The sequence below is a fragment of the Dendrobates tinctorius genome, unplaced genomic scaffold (assembly GCF_039654945.1).
Source record: "Dendrobates tinctorius isolate UK_male_01 unplaced genomic scaffold, ASM3965494v1 ptg000060l, whole genome shotgun sequence".
Classification (NCBI taxonomy): domain Eukaryota; kingdom Metazoa; phylum Chordata; class Amphibia; order Anura; family Dendrobatidae; genus Dendrobates; species Dendrobates tinctorius.
Window position 1 is genome coordinate 90,602,179 of NW_027361728.1, and position 17,822 is coordinate 90,620,000.

The window sequence follows — 17,822 nt, forward strand, 5'->3', positions numbered from 1 at the left end:
GTCCAGAAAAAACAGAGAGGTTGGCAGCTATCGGATTACAGACCCCTGGACCTATCCACAACAACTAGCACTAGCCGTGGGGGGTTCCTACGGTGCCCTAGACCCCTCGATTACAGCCGGAGAACTACATAGCCTAAAGACAGAAAGGGGAAAAACTAAACTGCCCCAGAGCAGACCCCAAAGCAATAGGCAGCCCCCAACATATAATGACGGTGAAGCAAGATGAAAACACTAACACAGATAGAAAGATAGGTTGAGCAAATGATGGGGCCCAAGCTAACTACATAGGACAGGATAGGAAAACTGCTGTCTGCCATCCGCAAAAACCCTATCAAAATGAGCCAACCGACTGATAGGAAAAACAGGCCCTGAAGTCGCTAGGCTTCAAAAGACTATATCAGCACTCAGGTATATTCTGAAGACAGAGCAAAAGATCAACAGATCAGAGACAAAAATGGAATTCAGCTCACCCCCGGCCGGGGATGGCAGAACTCCCAAAAAACAAGGCCAAAACAAAAACAAAACTGAAGAGTACAAAGCAGAGCAGAAAAACTTAGCTTTGAGATGCAGGAATCAGACTGGTCTCCAAGAATCCAGCAGGAAAATCACCAGCCAGGAAGAAGGGCGTCGGCAGTCTTATATCCAGTCCTCAATTCCAGCCACCCAGTCATCATCTAGCTGCCCAGGTGTTTGGTAATCAGCCTCACTACCTTCCTTCACCAGAGGAGGGAGTTCATCAGACCTCAATGGTGAAGGGAACAATGAACTCACAACAGTACCTCCCCCTTGAGGAGGGGTCACTGAACCCTCATCCATGCCACCAGGGCGATCCGGGTGAGCCCGATGAAAGGCACTCACCAATCTTTCGGCATGAATATCAGAGGCAGAGACCCAGGAATTATCCTCCTGACCATAACCCTTCCACTTAACCAAATACTGGAGTCTCCGTCTAGCCAGACGGGAATCCAGTATCTTCTCTACCTCATATTCCATGTTACCTTCAACCAATATAGGGTCAGGAGGTGCCACCACAGGAACTACTGGTTCAACAAACCTCTTCAACAAGGACTTATGAAACACATTATGAATTTTAAATGTGACAGGAAGAGCCAACCGAAAAGAGACCGGATTAATAATATCCAAAATCTTGTAAGGTCCAATAAATCTAGGCTTAAACTTAGGAGAAGCCACGTTCATAGCGATATTTTTTGATGACAACCAAACCATATCACCCACCTTAAACTGGGGACCAACGGTCCTACGCCGGTTGGAAAACCGCTGGGCCTTTTCCTGGGAGAGAGACAACTTATCCACTACTTGGTCCCAGATCTGGTGCATTCTCTCCACCACAGTGTCAACACCTGGGCAGGCAGAAGGCTCCACCTGCCCTGAAGAAAATCGAGGGTGAAAACCAAAGTTACAAAAAAAAGGTGACATCAAAGTGGCAGAACTAGCTCTATTATTTAAAGCAAATTCGGCCAAGGGCAAAAATGAAACCCAATCATCCTGATCGGCAGAAATAAAACATCTCAAATACGACTCCAAAGTCTGGTTTGTTCTCTCCGTCTGCCCATTGGTCTGAGGGTGAAACGCAAAGGAGAAGGACAACTGAATTCCCAGCTTGGAACAGAAAGTCCTCCAAAATCTAGACACAAACTGAACTCCTCTGTCAGATACAATGTTCTCAGGAATCCCGTGCAAGCGAACCACCTGTTGCAAAAACAAGGGCACCAACTCAGAGGAAGATGGCAACTTAGGGAGTGGTACAAGATGGACCATCTTAGAGAATCTATCACAAATCACCCAAATAACAGTCATTCTCTGAGAGACAGGCATATCAGAGATAAAATCCATTGAAATATGGGTCCATGGCCTCTTGGGCACCGGCAAAGGCATCAACAAGCCAATAGAGCAAGAACAAGGTTTAGACCGGGAGCAAGTCCCACAGGACTGCACAAAATTCCTGACATCATGAGACAAGGCGGAACACCAAAAAGACTGACTCACCAGATCGCTAGTACCAAAAATACCTGGATGACCAGCCAATGCAGAACAATGAACTTCAGACATCACTCTCTTCCTCCACTGGTCAGGAACATACAACTTTCCACTGGGACAACGCTCAGGTTTGTCCTCCTGAAACTCTTCCAGAGCACGTCTCAAATCGGGCGAGATGGCAGAAAGAACTACCCCCTCGCCTAAGATGGTAGCAGGCTTAGTCACAATAGGAGAATCAGCAAGGAAATTCTTAGAGAGGGCGTCTGCCTTGACATTCTTAGTGCCCGGAAGAAAAGAGACCACAAAATCAAAACGTGTGAAAAACAAGGCCCACCTAGCCTGTTTAGGATTCAAGCGCTTGGCCGACTCCAGGTAAATCAAATTCTTGTGGTCAGTAAGGACCACGACTTGGTGTTTGGCTCCCTCCAACCAATGTCTCCACTCCTCAAATTCCCATTTCATGGCCAACAGTTCCCGATTCCCCACATCATAGTTACTTTCGGATGGGGAGAACTTTCGGGAAAAGAAAGCACAAGGATTCATTTTAGATGTCACAGGATCTTTTTGGGACAACACCGCTCCTGCACCAATCTCAGTAGCGTCCACCTCCACCTGAAACGGGAGTGAGACATCAGGTTGCCGCAAAACCGGAGCAGAAGTGAATCTTCGCTTCAGCTCCTGAAAGGAAGAAACAGCCTCCGGAGACCAATTCAGCACATCAGCACCCTTCCTAGCAAATCCGTCAATGGCTTGGCAATACCAGAAAAATTAGCTATAAATTTCCGATAAAAATTAGCAAAACCCAAAAACTTCTGGAGGGCCTTCAAAGAAGTGGGCTGAACCCAATCATAAATGGCCTGTACCTTGGCCGGGTCCATTTCAATAGTTGACGGAGACAAAATAAATCCCAAAAATGAAATCCTCTGTACCCCAAAAAGGCATTTCGATCCCTTGACATACAGGGAATCCTCCCTCAAAATCCGGAACACAGTCCGAACATGTTCCACATGAGAGTCCCAATTCTTGGAGAAGATCAAAATATCATCCAGATAGATAATCAAAAATGTATCCACAAAGTCTCGGAATATATCGTTCATGAAGCACTGGAAGACAGAAGGGGCATTAATGAGCCCAAAAGGCATCACCAGGTACTCAAAATGTCCCTCCGGAGTATTAAACGCCGTCTTCCATTCATCCCCATGCTTAATGCGAATAAGATTATACGCCCCCCTGAGGTCAAGCTTGGTAAACCAGCAAGCACCTTTAACTCTGGAGAATAGATCAGAAATCAGGGGTAACGGATACTGATATTTAACAGTAATTTTGTTGAGGGCACGATAGTCAATACAAGGCCTTAATGAACCATCCTTTTTAGCCACGAAAAAAAAAACAGCACCTAAGGGTGAAGAGGATGGTCTAATATGACCCTTCTCCAATGCCTCCTTAATATAGGATCGCATAGCCTCGTGCTCGGCTACAGATAAATTGAAAAGCCGACCCTTGGGGAATTTACACCCCGGGTTCAGCTCAATTGCACAGTCATAACTCCTATGAGGAGGCAAAGACGCAGACTCATTCTCACTAAATACACCATAAAAGTCAGCCAAATAGTCAGGAACATCATGCGACTGGGGAGAGGTGGAGAAAACAGGAGCATCACTAAGGGCACACCGACAACCCCAACTCACCACAGACAAAGATTTCCAATCCAGAACTGGATTATGGATTTGCAACCAGGGAAACCCCAGAACAATGGTATCATGCAAATTATGCAACACCAAAAATCTGCAATTTTCTTGATGGTCTGGGGTGACCCGCATTACCACCTGGGTCCAAAACTGAGGTTTATTCTTCGCCAAAGGAGTAGCATCAATACCACTCAAAGGGATAGGCGTCCACAGAGGTGTCATAGGAAATCCACAACGTTTAGCAAAATCCAAGTCCATCAGGTTAAGAGCTGCTCCCGGATCCACAAAAGCCTTGGCGGAAAATGTGGACAGGGAGCAGATCAGAGTAATTGCCAGAAGAAACTTAGGTTGAACACCACCCACAGAAAACGTGTGTGCACAACGTTTCTCTCGTTTAGGGCAGACAGAAATAATATGCAAGGCATCTCCACAAAAAAAACTAAGCTTATTACGCCTTCTGAACTCCTGACGTTGCGCCCTAGACAAAACTCTATCACATTGCATAGGTTCAGACATTTGTTCAACAGGTGGCTGTGACATCGGCGGTTATCCCCGCCGATGCCCCTTTTGCTGCGGCGGCCGCTGCGGCATCCCCTCACCTGCGCGCTCCCGCCCGGCCACGCGCCCGCCGTCAGTTCCTCTTCAAATCTGCTCCTGCTTCCCGCCCCCCGGCTCGCGCTCGCCGCCGTCTTCCTCTCTCCCATGGTGGGCGGCGCTGAGAGCCGGCCTTGGTCTTCCCTGCAATGGGCGGCGCCGAGGGCGGGGTTGGGTGACGCACATCCTGGGCTTGCTGTACTTCAGGCGTCCTCGCAGTTAGGAGGACGCCTGATGATCGTGTAGTTTTCCTGCACCTTCTGGCCTCTACAGTTCTACTGTAGCTTATCCGCGTTTCCGCCTTATGCTCCCTGTCTCCTGCTTCCTTCCCTCCCAGCCTGCTTGCGCACTGTCTTCCATCCCCGGTGCCGTCCTCCGCCTTCTGCCCGCCTAGGTCTTCCCACGTGCCTGCCTTCCGTTTTGGTCCAGTCCTGTTCCTCTGGTCCCTGCTCGTCCCACTTACCACTGCCTTCCCCCTCCTTCTGTCCGTGGAGCCGTCCCTCTTGGTTCCGGCTGTCGCGCCTCCGTCCTCTGTGGTCCTGCCCCAAACGATCCCTGTATAGGGGTCGGTCTTCACCTGGTGTGCTCGACCCTGGGGCTCCGGATCCGCGATCCAGAGGGTCCACTCTCTAACTTGGTACCCCCTAGCATTACAGTATCATCAGGCCATGGACCCCGCCGGTGCCGCGGCTGCCACTCAAAAGGAATTGCTCTTCCTTAGAGAAAATCAGAACCGTATCATGTCATTCATGAAGTCCATGGACACCCGGCTCTCCGCTCTTCAGACTGCAGACCCAGCACACGCACCCCTCTTAGTCAGTCTCCAGCAGGAGCTCGCACAACAGCGCGATGCTCAGTCTCACATTTTGGGGTATATGGCCTCGGTGGATGATAGGCTGCTTTCCCTGCAGTCCTCTACTGCCGCTTCCACCCTAGCCCGGGACACCGTCTCCTCTCCCCCCCCTCGTCTCGGTAAACCACCCAGGTACTGTGGGGACCCAAAATTGTGTAGGGGATTTTTAAATCAGTGCAGGTTGCACTTTGATCTTTCGCCCCAACAGTACCCTACGGACCGTGCTAAAGTGGCCTTTATAATCTCCCACCTTGAAGGGGAGGCGTTGGCTTGGGTGAATCCATTATGGGAGAGGGATGACCCGGTGGTGACCAACATCCAGTGTTTTTTGGAGACATTTCGTAAGGTTTTTGATGAACCTGGACGCCTTGCTTCCTCCACTGAGGCCCTTTTTAACCTCAGCCAGGGGTCCCTTACGGTAGGGCAATACGCCATCCGTTTTCGGACCTTGTCCTCGGAGCTGGGGTGGAATAATGAAGCCCTGGTTGGTGCATTTTGGAGAGGACTTTCTGGTAAAATCAAAGACGAGTTGGCCGGGCGTGACCTCCCTACCACCCTGGAGGATCTCATCTCCTTGGCTACTCGTATTGACCTGCGTTTTCAGGAGCGCGCCCGAGAGTCGGCTAAGGAGAGGAGGTCCTTTAGGTTATACCAAGCTCCTATTCCGCGCACTGGTGCCCCCCCTAGTAACACCACCCCGGAGCCCATGCAAGTTGATCGCATCAAGCTGTCTGAACAACGGCGTAGGGAGAGAATGACCAAGGGACTCTGTCTTTATTGTGGAGGGGCCAATCACTTCATACGCACTTGTCCTGAGAGACCGGGAAACGCTTCCGCCTAGGCCAGGTAGGAGAGGGCCCCCTAGGTGATTCTACCCCCTCTCTTCCGCTTACCGTTTCAGCTCTACTTATTTCAGGTCGGGGGCGTAGCTCTGTGGAGGCGTATGTGGACTCGGGCGCGGCAGGCAACTTCATCCACCAGGAGGAGGTTGACAGACTCCAGATTCCCGTGGTCGTCTTAAGTAATCCTCGAGCAATCACCTCCGTTGATGGCAAACCTCTTCCTGGGCTCATCACCACGGTAACCACCGAAGTAAACCTGCAAGTTGGCGCTCTCCACTCAGAAAGGATTGCCTTTTATGTCCTGCCTCAGTTGTCCCACGCCATTCTTTTGGGGCTACCTTGGCTCAGGCGGCATGAGCCTGTTATCGACTGGCGTTCCGGAGAGATCCTGCGCTGGGGGCACGCCTGCCATGCAAGTTGTTTACGTACCCTGGTCCGTCCCCAGCCTCAGCGCAAGCCTACGGACCTTCCTGGCCTTCCTGTGCCATATCACGCCTATGCTGATGTTTTCTGTAAAAAAGAGGCGGATTCCCTGCCACCGCACCGGCCTTATGACTGCCCCATCGACCTGATTCCTGGAGCGGTTCCCCCCAGAGGTAGAACGTACCCTCTCTCTCCAGCCGAGACCACTGCCATGTCGGAATATATCCACGAAAATCTCTCCAAGGGGTTTATCCGAAAGTCCTCCTCTCCTGCAGGCGCAGGTTTTTTCTTCGTCCGGAAGAAAGATGGATCACTGCGGCCTTGCATTGATTACCGGGGCCTGAACAAGATCACCATCAAGAATCGTTACCCCCTTCCGTTGATTCCGGAGCTTTTTGACCGGTTGAGAGGAGCCCGGATCTTCACGAAGTTAGACCTGCGGGGAGCCTACAATTTGGTCCGAATCCGTGCTGGGGACGAGTGGAAGACGGCTTTCAATACTCGTGACGGGCATTATGAATATCTAGTCATGCCATTCGGCCTTTGCAATGCCCCCGCTGTGTTCCAAGAATTTATCAATGAGGTATTCCGGGATCTACTCTATTCTTGTGTTGTCATCTACCTGGACGATATCCTCGTTTTCTCCCCCGATCTGCCTTCTCATCGCAGAAGTGTACGCTTGGTCTTGCATCGTCTCCGAGAGAACCAACTCTACGCCAAGATCGAGAAATGCCTTTTTGAGCAGTCGTCACTACCCTTCTTGGGATATGTCGTCTCCGACTCCGGTCTAAGCATGGATCCCGAAAAACTCGGTGCGGTACTCAAGTGGCCTCGTCCTGTGGGGATTAAGGCCATCCAGCGGTTTCTTGGGTTCGCAAACTATTACCGTCAGTTTGTGCCTCACTTTTCCACGGTTACCAAACCCATCACGGACCTGACCCGTAAAGGAACGAAGCCCAACAGCTGGTCTCCTGAAGCGGAAAAAGCTTTCCAAACTCTGAAACGTTCTTTTGCCTCAGCACCCATTTTGCATCGGCCCGTGGCCAGCAGACCCTTTGTCCTGGAAGTGGATGCCTCCTCCACTGGAGCGGGGGCGGTCTTGTCCCAGCAGGCTTCGTCCGGACGGCTGGTGCCATGCGGTTTCTTCTCTAAAGTCTTTTCACCGGCGGAGTGCAACTACTCCATTGGAGACCGTGAATTACTGGCCATTAAGATGGCCTTGATTGAATGGCGGTATTTACTCGAAGGAGCTGTACATCCCTTTACCATCCTCACAGACCACAAAAACCTGGCCTATCTGCAATCCGCCCAAAGGCTCAATGCCCGGCAAGCCAGGTGGGCCCTGTTTTTTTCCCGCTTTGACTTCCAACTTCACTTCCGACCAGGCAATAGGAACATCAAGGCCGATGCCCTTTCCAGGTCGTTGCAGTCTTCAGAGAAGGACGAAATCCCATCCTGTATCATCGAGCCTTCCAGGATGATCACTGTGGCTCCTGTGAACTTTGCCATCCCTCCGCCCGGTAAGACCTTCGTCCCTCCAGGCAAACGTATAGAGGTGTTGTGCTGGGGACATTCCTCCAAAATTGCTGGACACGTTGGGACCAAGAAGACTCTCTTCCTGCTTTCCCGGTATTATTGGTGGCCCACGCTTCGCCAGGATGTGATGGACTACGTGGCCTCTTGCACAATCTGTGCCCAGAATAAGGTGGCTAGGACTTTGCCCGCCGGTCTTCTTCACCCTTTGCCAGTTCCTGAAGCCCCCTGGCAACAGATCGCCATGGACTTTGTGACCGATTTGCCCCGCTCGGCCGGATGTACCACCATCTTAGTCGTGGCAGATCGCTTTTCTAAGATGGCCCATTTTATTCCCTTATCGGGACTACCGTCCGCTCCGAAGTTGGCTGAGATCTTCATCCACCAGGTCTTCAGGCTGCATGGTCTTCCTCAGCGGATTCTGTCGGATCGGGGGGTCCAGTTCACCTCCCGCTTCTGGAGGGCACTCTGCCGGCTTATGGGTACATCTCTCGACTTTTCCTCCGCATATCATCCTCAGACCAACGGGCAAGTGGAACGAATTAATCAGGGGTTAACCACCTTCCTACGTCACTTCACCAACGCTCATCAAGACGACTGGGTTGCGCTTTTACCTTGGGCTGAATTCTCGCACAATAATCATCCCAGTGAATCTACCACCAGGTCACCTTTTTTTGTGGTAACCGGTCAAAACCCAAGTATTCCGTTACCTTTTTCTACCTCTACCAAGGTACCCGCAGCCGATTCTCTTGCTAAAGAATTCTCGCAGATTTGGAGAGAGACCAGGGATGCGCTCAAAAGTGCCAACGACCGAATCAAGAAGCACGCAGACAAGAGACGGAAGGACGTACCCCCGTACCATCCTGGTGACAAGGTCTGGCTTTCAACTCGACATATCCGTCTGAGAGTTCCCTCTTACAAACTGAGTCCTCGGTACATTGGACCGTTTGAGGTGATTGGACGTATTAATGCCGTGGCTTACAAACTGAGGTTGCCTGCTTCGCTCCGGGTGCCCAACGCCTTCCATGTCTCGCTCCTGAAACCCGTAGTCCTGAATCGGTTCCAACCGGTTCCCATCGTCCCTCCTTCTCCTGCCATCTCTGATAACGTCTTCGAGGTCAAGGACATCTTGGCTATGAAAAAAGCCCGGGGTAAGACCCTTTTTCTTATCGATTGGGTGGGTTTTGGTCCCGAGGAGAGGTCCTGGGAGCCTCGGGAGAATATCAACGCCCCTCGCATTCTAAAAAAGTTTTTGGCCAATCTCGCAAAGGGACGCCGTAAGGGGAGGGGTACTGTGACATCGGCGGTTATCCCCGCCGATGCCCCTTTTGCTGCGGCGGCCGCTGCGGCATCCCCTCACCTGCGCGCTCCCGCCCGGCCACGCGCCCGCCGTCAGTTCCTCTTCAAATCTGCTCCTGCTTCCCGCCCCCCGGCTCGCGCTCGCCGCCGTCTTCCTCTCTCCCATGGTGGGCGGCGCTGAGAGCCGGCCTTGGTCTTCCCTGCAATGGGCGGCGCCGAGGGCAGGGTTGGGTGACGCACATCCTGGGCTTGCTGTACTTCAGGCGTCCTCGCAGTTAGGAGGACGCCTGATGATCGTGTAGTTTTCCTGCACCTTCTGGCCTCTACAGTTCTACTGTAGCTTATCCGCGTTTCCGCCTTATGCTCCCTGTCTCCTGCTTCCTTCCCTCCCAGCCTGCTTGCGCACTGTCTTCCATCCCCGGTGCCGTCCTCCGCCTTCTGCCCGCCTAGGTCTTCCCACGTGCCTGCCTTCCGTTTTGGTCCAGTCCTGTTCCTCTGGTCCCTGCTCGTCCCACTTACCACTGCCTTCCCCCTCCTTCTGTCCGTGGAGCCGTCCCTCTTGGTTCCGGCTGTCGCGCCTCCGTCCTCTGTGGTCCTGCCCCAAACGATCCCTGTATAGGGGTCGGTCTTCACCTGGTGTGCTCGACCCTGGGGCTCCGGATCCGCGATCCAGAGGGTCCACTCTCTAACTTGGTACCCCCTAGCATTACAGTGGCAACATCTCTCGTGTAGTTTTGCGTTCACGTAAACGCCGATACACCTGAATGGCTAATGACATGGAATCGTCAAGACCAGAGGGAACAGGAAATCCAACCATAGTATCTTTTACAGTTTCTGACAAACCCTTCCGAAAGAGGGCTGCCAAGGCACCATCATTCCAGGTAGTAAGGACCGTCCACTTTCGGAATTTTTGACAGTACAACTCTGCCGAATCCCGACCCTGGCTTAATGCCAACAGGGTCTTTTAAGCATGATCAATAGCATTAGGTTCATCATACAACAACCCCAGGGCTTTAAAAAATGCGTTCACATTATTCAGAATAGGATCATCAGGTTTCAAAGAAAACGCCCAATCGTGAGGATCGCCGCGCAGCAAAGAGATGACAATTTTAACCTGCTGCGCGGAGTTCCCCGACGAGTTAGGCTTCAAGGCAAAAAATGATTTACAATTATTCTTGAAATTGTAGAATTTAGACCGATTCCCAAAAAACACATCAGGAGTGGGAATCTTTGGTTCAGCAGCATGTGAATGAGCAAGATAGCGAGCTGCTCCACACGATCAGACAATTGCTTCATCTCCATTAAGAGAAAAATTCCCCCTACAGCCTCAGAGATATAGAGGAAAAAATATGCACACAAAAAAAAAAATTCTGACACTTTTTTTTTTTCCCTTTTTTTTTTTTTTTTTTACAATTCTCTCCTGCTATTGAGTACCCTAGGATCTGCGGTATGGCTGGTGATTCTGTTGTGGTGAGTCACCGAAGGAGGAAAAAAACAAAATACCAGCTAAGTCCAGAAAAAGCAGAGAGGTTGGCAGCTATCGGATTGCAGACCCCTGGACCTATCCACAACAACTAGCAGTAGCCGTGGGGGGTTCCTACGGTGCCCTAGACCCCCCGATCACAGCCGGAGAACTACATAGCCTAAAGACAGAAAGGGGAAAAACTAAACTGCCCCAGAGCAGACCCCAAAGCAATAGGCAGCCCCCAACATATAATGACGTTGAAGCAAGATGAAAACACTAACACAGATAGAAAGATAGGTTGAGCAAATGATGGAGCTCATGCTAACTACATAGGACAGGATAGGAAAGCTGCTGTCTGCCATCCGCAAAAACCCTATCAAAATGATCCAACCGACTGATGGGAAAAACAGGCCCTGAAGTCGCTAGGCTTCAAAAGACTATATCAGCACTCAGGTATATTCTGAAGACAGAGCAAAAGATCAACAGATCAGAGACAAAAATGGAATTCAGCTCACCCCCGGCCGGGGATGGCAGAACTCCCAAAAAACAAGGCCAAAACAAAAACAAAACTGAAGAGTACAAAGCAGAGCAGAAAAACTTAGCTTTGAGATGCAGGAATCAGACTGTCTCCAAGAATCCAGCAGGAAAATCACCAGCCAGGAAGAAGGGCGTCGGCAGCCTTATATCCAGTCCTCAATTCCAGCCACCCAGTCATCATCTAGCTGCCCAGGTGTTTGGTAATCAGCCTCACTACCTTCCTTCACCAGAGGAGGGAGTTCATCAGACCTCAATGGTGAAGGGAAAAATGAACTCACCACAGGTGCCATCCTCTCCAGCAGCAGTGACGGCCCCTCTCTGGAGTTTCACTCTGTCTGCGCTGCTCGCCGCCGCCAATGTGCTGATTGTGACATAAAGCCCAGAAAATCTCTGGACCTGGGATTGAATCTGTGCATGAGCCGCTAGCCTGGCAGGAAGGAGGAAAGAAGAAACCCACACCACACAGGTCGGAACCCCCTGTGTCAGTCTGTGCTGGAGAAGAACAGAGACATGAACACCAAAATCGAGACACAAACCCGTGCAGAAGGCGTAAGTCACACCCGTGCCCCACTACGGGTCCCCGCAGGCCTAATAGGGGTTAATTGGAATGACCTGAGAGCGGCAGAGGGCCACTGCTGCCATGGAGGGGACAGGGCAGTGCTGGCATGGAGGCGACAGTGCAGCGCTGTCTGCCCAGTGTCACTGCCTGCCACTGTGTGTGTATAGAAGCTGTGCTGCAGAAAAATGCTGTGTATAAATGAGGAGCCTGAGGTATAGGAGGGGGCTGTGTAAAAATAAGAAGTATGAGGTGCAGGAGGAGTAAGGCCCCTTAACCGCCACTGTTATTTGTTATAACTAACCACAGTTAGTTACTATGCCCGGGCAATGCCAGGCTCTTCAGCTAGTTTCTAACATATACTTACCTTGTAATGTCTTCACATTCTCTTCTGACCAGATGTGTTCATTTCCCAGCATTCCAAGTGGCGGAAGTTCACCGACCGCCATATTTGGACACCCAAGTGATGGGTGTCTCAATATGGAAACTGCTGTTGGTACCAGCCTCTTGCGCTGTACCACCAGCGGAACACCGTCGCACCACACACAAACACACACTTTATATGCCGTATGCAACACACACACTCTATATATGCCGTATGCACCAAACATCGTACACAGCCTCTTGCGTGGTACCACCAGCGGAACACCGTCGAGAACACACCGCCACCGGGATCAGCCAAATGATTCGCTGATTGACGCCATTTTTGTACAAGAGGAGCGCATGCGCAGTTTTAATGTGACCACCGCTATCTGTCTGCACAAAGACAGCGGTGGTCTGATTTACTGCGTCTGCACGAATTACGCGCAGGCGCAGTGAGTCATTCGACTGATTCCGGTGACAGATGCACAACGTGTCTACAGACAAAAGTAGCCGGTCACATTAAAGGGGTTTTCCCAAAAACGAAAGTTCATTTTAAAAATTGTCTGTGTTTGACTGTGTATTGAGGCAGAGCACATGGGGGGAAGCAGCTCAGACAGGACAGCACCTGAGGGGAGAACACAGCACAGGAAGGAGAGAGACAGCAGACAAGGGGGACAGCACATGGGGTAGACAGGTCAAAGAAGAGAGCACAGACGGGAGAAGTCAGCACATGGGGAAAGAGAGAGTGGATATGTGGGTGAGCACATGGGGGAAGAGATTCTCAATGCTGCAAAGCCTGCCCCCATCATGACATTCCCGCCCTCCCGATGCAATAGCATCTGGTCTCCATCTAGTATAAAAAATGTGTGTGTGTTTTGACAAATATTTCCTTTAAAAATTATGTGCAAATGGCTTAGAAAATTGCTTTATGTAAAAGCTCATGTTAAAATCGCATTGCAATCAGATAACAATCGCACTGCATTCGGATGTAACTCGTTAACTTGGATGCGATGTGTGAAAAATTGGATTGTACTCACATGAAACTCGCATTACACTCGTGCGACTCTCGGCAGGGAGACTCGGACCAATTTTTCATACGTTTAGTGTGACTCCATCCTAAAGCCACACTCACACTTCAGTATTTGGTCCGTATTTTGCTTCAGGAAAAGTACTTCTGTTATAGGCCAGGATCACACTTACGAGGAATACAGCCGAGTCTCGCATGTTAATACCCGACACTGCCGCCGGCACTCGGATCGTAGTGTGCGGCCGCATAGCAATCCATGGAGCTGCACGCTCCGCTCCCGAGTGCCGGGGGCAGTGCTGGGCATTAACATGTGAGAATCGGCCGTATTCCTCGCATGTGTGATCTTGGCCTTATTCAAAAACTAATGGTTTTGGATAACATATACTTACTCAGGTAAAATACTGACCAAATACTGAACGTGTGAGCATGGCTTAAGAGGAAATGTTGGAAAATGAGGGACTAAATAAAACTAAATTCTGATAAATTCATATAAAAGGTATACTGAAAAAATTATGCATAAATATGACAGCCTTAACTTTGTACCTTTTGGATACTTACTTTTTGCAGGCAGCAAGGAGTGAGACAGCAGGTGCATCTAAGGGGTCTTAATAATCGTATTATTTCTTGGCCCCTGTTATCAGTAATCACTATGGCAAAAGAGCGGGCACTTCCACAAAAATATTGATTGCAGCAACTGCTTTCTTCTGCTGCAAAGTAAATCCGCTGACCCATGCTGTTTTTTATTTCATATTTATTCTTTGCTTCAAACCCTGTGATAACTAGAACAAAATAATTGTACAATAATGACACAATTAAATTGTATGAAAATAAAAAACATATAAGACGCACCTCACACAATGTCTGACTGGTATTGGGCCTATTATAGAAACCGCTGGACTTGTGATATCCAGTTGGGATCTTAGGCTACGTGCACACGTAGGTTTAGGTGCTGCGGATTTGGAAAAATCTGCAGGTAAATTCTCAGGTCAGAAGACCTGCAGTTTACCTGCGGATTAGCCTGCGGTTTCACACTTCTACAATGGAGAAGGTGTGAAACCGCTGCGGATTCCGCACAAAGAATTGACATGCTGCGGACTTGAAACTGCAGGAAATCGGCGCGGAAAAATCCGCAGCATGTGCACAGCGTTTTTTAGTTTATCATTGAAAACAATGGCACTATGCAACGCAGCTAAATCTGCTGTGGACCCGCAGAGCCTGAAACGCTGCGGATCCGCAGCAGAATCCGCAACGTGTGCACATGGCCTTAAGTGTTGTCCAGTACGTTATATTAATGGCTTATCTATTATTAATTTTTATTCAATATCAGATCAGTTGGAGTGCAACAACCGGCACAAACACTGATGAGCTATTCTGTACAGCTCCTTCAACTGCATAGTCACCAGAATGGGGTACTGCCGATCCAAGCCAATTCATTTGACTAGGGGTGGATGTGTAGTACCAGCTGCGGCCACTATCCAGTTGATGAATTTGATGAAGCTATATAGTTCGGCTCTGCAATTGATCACTTCCAACTGGCAACAAGCACAACTGATTGGTTGGGGTGCCAGGCGTCGCACACCCACCAATCTGATATTGATGAGTTATTCTAAGAATAGGCCATCAATATAATGTATTGGACGGTCCCTTTAGAGTATGCATTTAAAGCACTGAACTATCAGCAGGATTGTGCTTAGTACACTACAGACTCTGTTAGGCTGGTGCCGTAATTCTGATTAAAATGACACCTTGATTGATCCATCTAGTAGTTGTTGTGTAATCTGTATTTACAGTTTTTAGATAATGAGAATCTCATGCTTTGGGGTGGCCTGTGGGCGGGGGCTTTGTGATGCTCTGCTTACATATTCATCTGTATGGATTATGACAGATCAGTGATCCCTCAGTGACCTGCCCCATATTTTACATAATGTATATACTGTTGTGTTGTTAGTAAAAAATAAAAATAACATCATCAAAATGGCCCCTACGCTGTAGCATAATACATGCCTGAATGAATTTATGCCTATGCTATTGCCACACACAAGCAATGTGATCATCGCCTGTGTGTGTGGCAGAGGAGATCAAAGTACTGCAGCTGGGAGTCTATTGAAGCATGCAAAAAGTAAAAAATGTTTTTAAAAATATTAAAAAAATAATAAAATAAAAAAAGTTAAAATCACCCCTTCTTTTGCCCCATTCAAAATAAAACAATAAAAAAATCAAATATACACATAGTTGTTATTGCCACGTTCAGAATCGCCTGGTCTCTCAGTATAAAAAAAAAAATCTGATCGCTAAATGGCTTAACGAGAAAAATTTCAAAATGTCAGAATTACCGTATTTTTCACTTTATAAGACGCTCCGGATTATAAGACGCACCCCAAATTTTGAGGAGAAAAATAGGAAAAAACGTTTTTTAATAAAATGTTGGTGCTTCTTATAATCCAGGCATCTTATTGCTTACCGGTCTGCCCCCGGGTTGCTGTCGCCCACTCTGTCCCTGGCGTGCTGTCGCCCACTCTGTCCCCTGGGTGCTGTCGCCCACTCTGTCCCCTGGGTACTGTCGCCCACTCTGTACCTGGTGCTGCCGCCACCGCGCTGGGTCCTCCGGGTGCTGCTGCCACCGCGCTGGGTCCTCCGGGTGCTGCCGCCGCGCTGGGTCCCTCAGGTGCTGCTGCCACCGCCGCGCTGGGTCCCCCGGTGTCCTGGAAAATGTCCGCCGCGCAAGCGCAGATGGAGATCTCGGCACTGAAATCTCATCTCATCCACCGCTAAGGGAAGGATGGAACGGCAGAGCCCCCCACGCAGCACAGGACAGAGCCTGGTGGCGGCGGCAGGCACCGGGGGACATAGCGCGGCGGCAGCAGCAGCACCTGAGGGACCCAGCGCAGCGGCAGCAGCACCCGGAGGACCCAGCGCGGTGGCGGCAAGTAACGGACACCCGCAGCGGCAGCCCAAAAAATGTATGTTTGCATTGTAAGACGCACCCCTATTTTCCCCCCAAATTTGGGGGAAAAAAAGTGCGTCTTACAAGGCGAAAAATACGGTACATATTTTTAGGTCGCTGCTACATTGCAATAAAATGAAATAACAGGTGATCAAAAGATCGTATCTACACCAAAATGGTATCAATAAAACAGCAGCTCTGCACACCAAAAATAAACCCTCACCCAGCCCCAGATCATGAAAAATGGAAACGCTACAGGTGTTGGAACATGGCATCATTTTTTTCTTTTACCAAAATTTGGATTTTTTTTCACCACTTAAATAGCAAAGATCCTAGACATGTTTGGTGTCTATCAACTCATAATGGAACAACCACGGGAAGGGCAGTCTCCAATGAAGGAAACCACCTATGCCAAAACATGGTATCCATCCACAGACAGCTGTTTCGGGGTATTGCCCCTCATCAGTGTGGAGTAGGAAACTGGCTAGTAGGAGCAATGCCTAGTGAAAGGCTATGAACATAAGGATGAGTGACCTCATGGAGATCAACATCCAACACTGCGGAGACACCATCACATGTTTCTCAACGCAGTGATCTAGAGCAATGCCCCCATCCCTTATGGGAAATATGCAAAAGCATGTAAATCAACAGCCGCGGAGACACCATCACATGTTTCTCAACGCAAGCAATGACTAGCCAGGTCTTTCCCCGGGAAGGAACAACCACGGGAAGGGCAGTCTCCAATGAAGGAAACCACCTATGCCAAAACATGGTATCCATCCACAGACAGCTGTTTCGGGGTATTGCCCCTCATCAGTGTGGAGTAGGAAACTGGCTAGTAGGAGCAATGCCTAGTGAAAGGCTATGAACATAAGGATGAGTGACCTCATGGAGATCAACATCCAACACTGCGGAGACACCATCACATGTTTCTCAACGCAGTGATCTAGAGCAATGCCCCCATCCCTTATGGGAAATATGCAAAAGCATGTAAATCAACAGCCGCGGAGACACCATCACATGTTTCTCAACGCAAGCAATGACTAGCCAGGTCTTTCCCCAGGAAGGAACAACCACGGGAAGGGCAGTCTCCAATGAAGGAAACCACCTATGCCAAAACATGGTATCCATCCACAGACAGCAGTTTCGGGGTATTGCCCCTCATCAGTGTGGAGTAGGAAACTGGCTAGTAGGAGCAATGCCTAGTGAAAGGCTATGAACATAAGGATGAGTGACCTCATGGAGATCAACATCCAACACTGCGGAGACACCATCACATGTTTCTCAACGCAGTGATCTAGAGCAATGCCCCCATCCCTTATGGGAAATATGCAAAAGCATGTAAATCAACAGCCGCGGAGACACCATCACATGTTTCTCAACGCAAGCAATGACTAGCCAGGTCTTTCCCCGGGAAGGAACAACCACGGGAAGGGCAGTCTCCAATGAAGGAAACCACCTATGCCAAAACATGGTATCCATCCACAGACAGCTGTTTCGGGGTATTGCCCCTCATCAGTGTGGAGTAGGAAACTGGCTAGTAGGAGCAATGCCTAGTGAAAGGCTATGAACATAAGGATGAGTGACCTCATGGAGATCAACATCCAACACTGCGGAGACACCATCACATGTTTCTCAACGCAGTGATCTAGAGCAATGCCCCCATCCCTTATGGGAAATATGCAAAAGCATGTAAATCA

At 49.6% G+C, this 17,822-nt stretch overlaps 1 protein-coding gene across 1 annotated transcript in view; it reads right to left on the minus strand.

Moving 5' to 3' along the window:
• LOC141092828 (phospholipid scramblase 2-like) overlaps window positions 1-17,822 on the minus strand; it is a 102,863-nt gene that overhangs the window by 17,127 nt on the left and 67,914 nt on the right. The window contains exon 5 of the mRNA XM_073579153.1: window positions 13,737-13,957. Coding sequence (XP_073435254.1) covers window positions 13,737-13,957 — 221 coding nt within the window. The remainder of the gene's footprint in view (window positions 1-13,736; window positions 13,958-17,822) is intronic.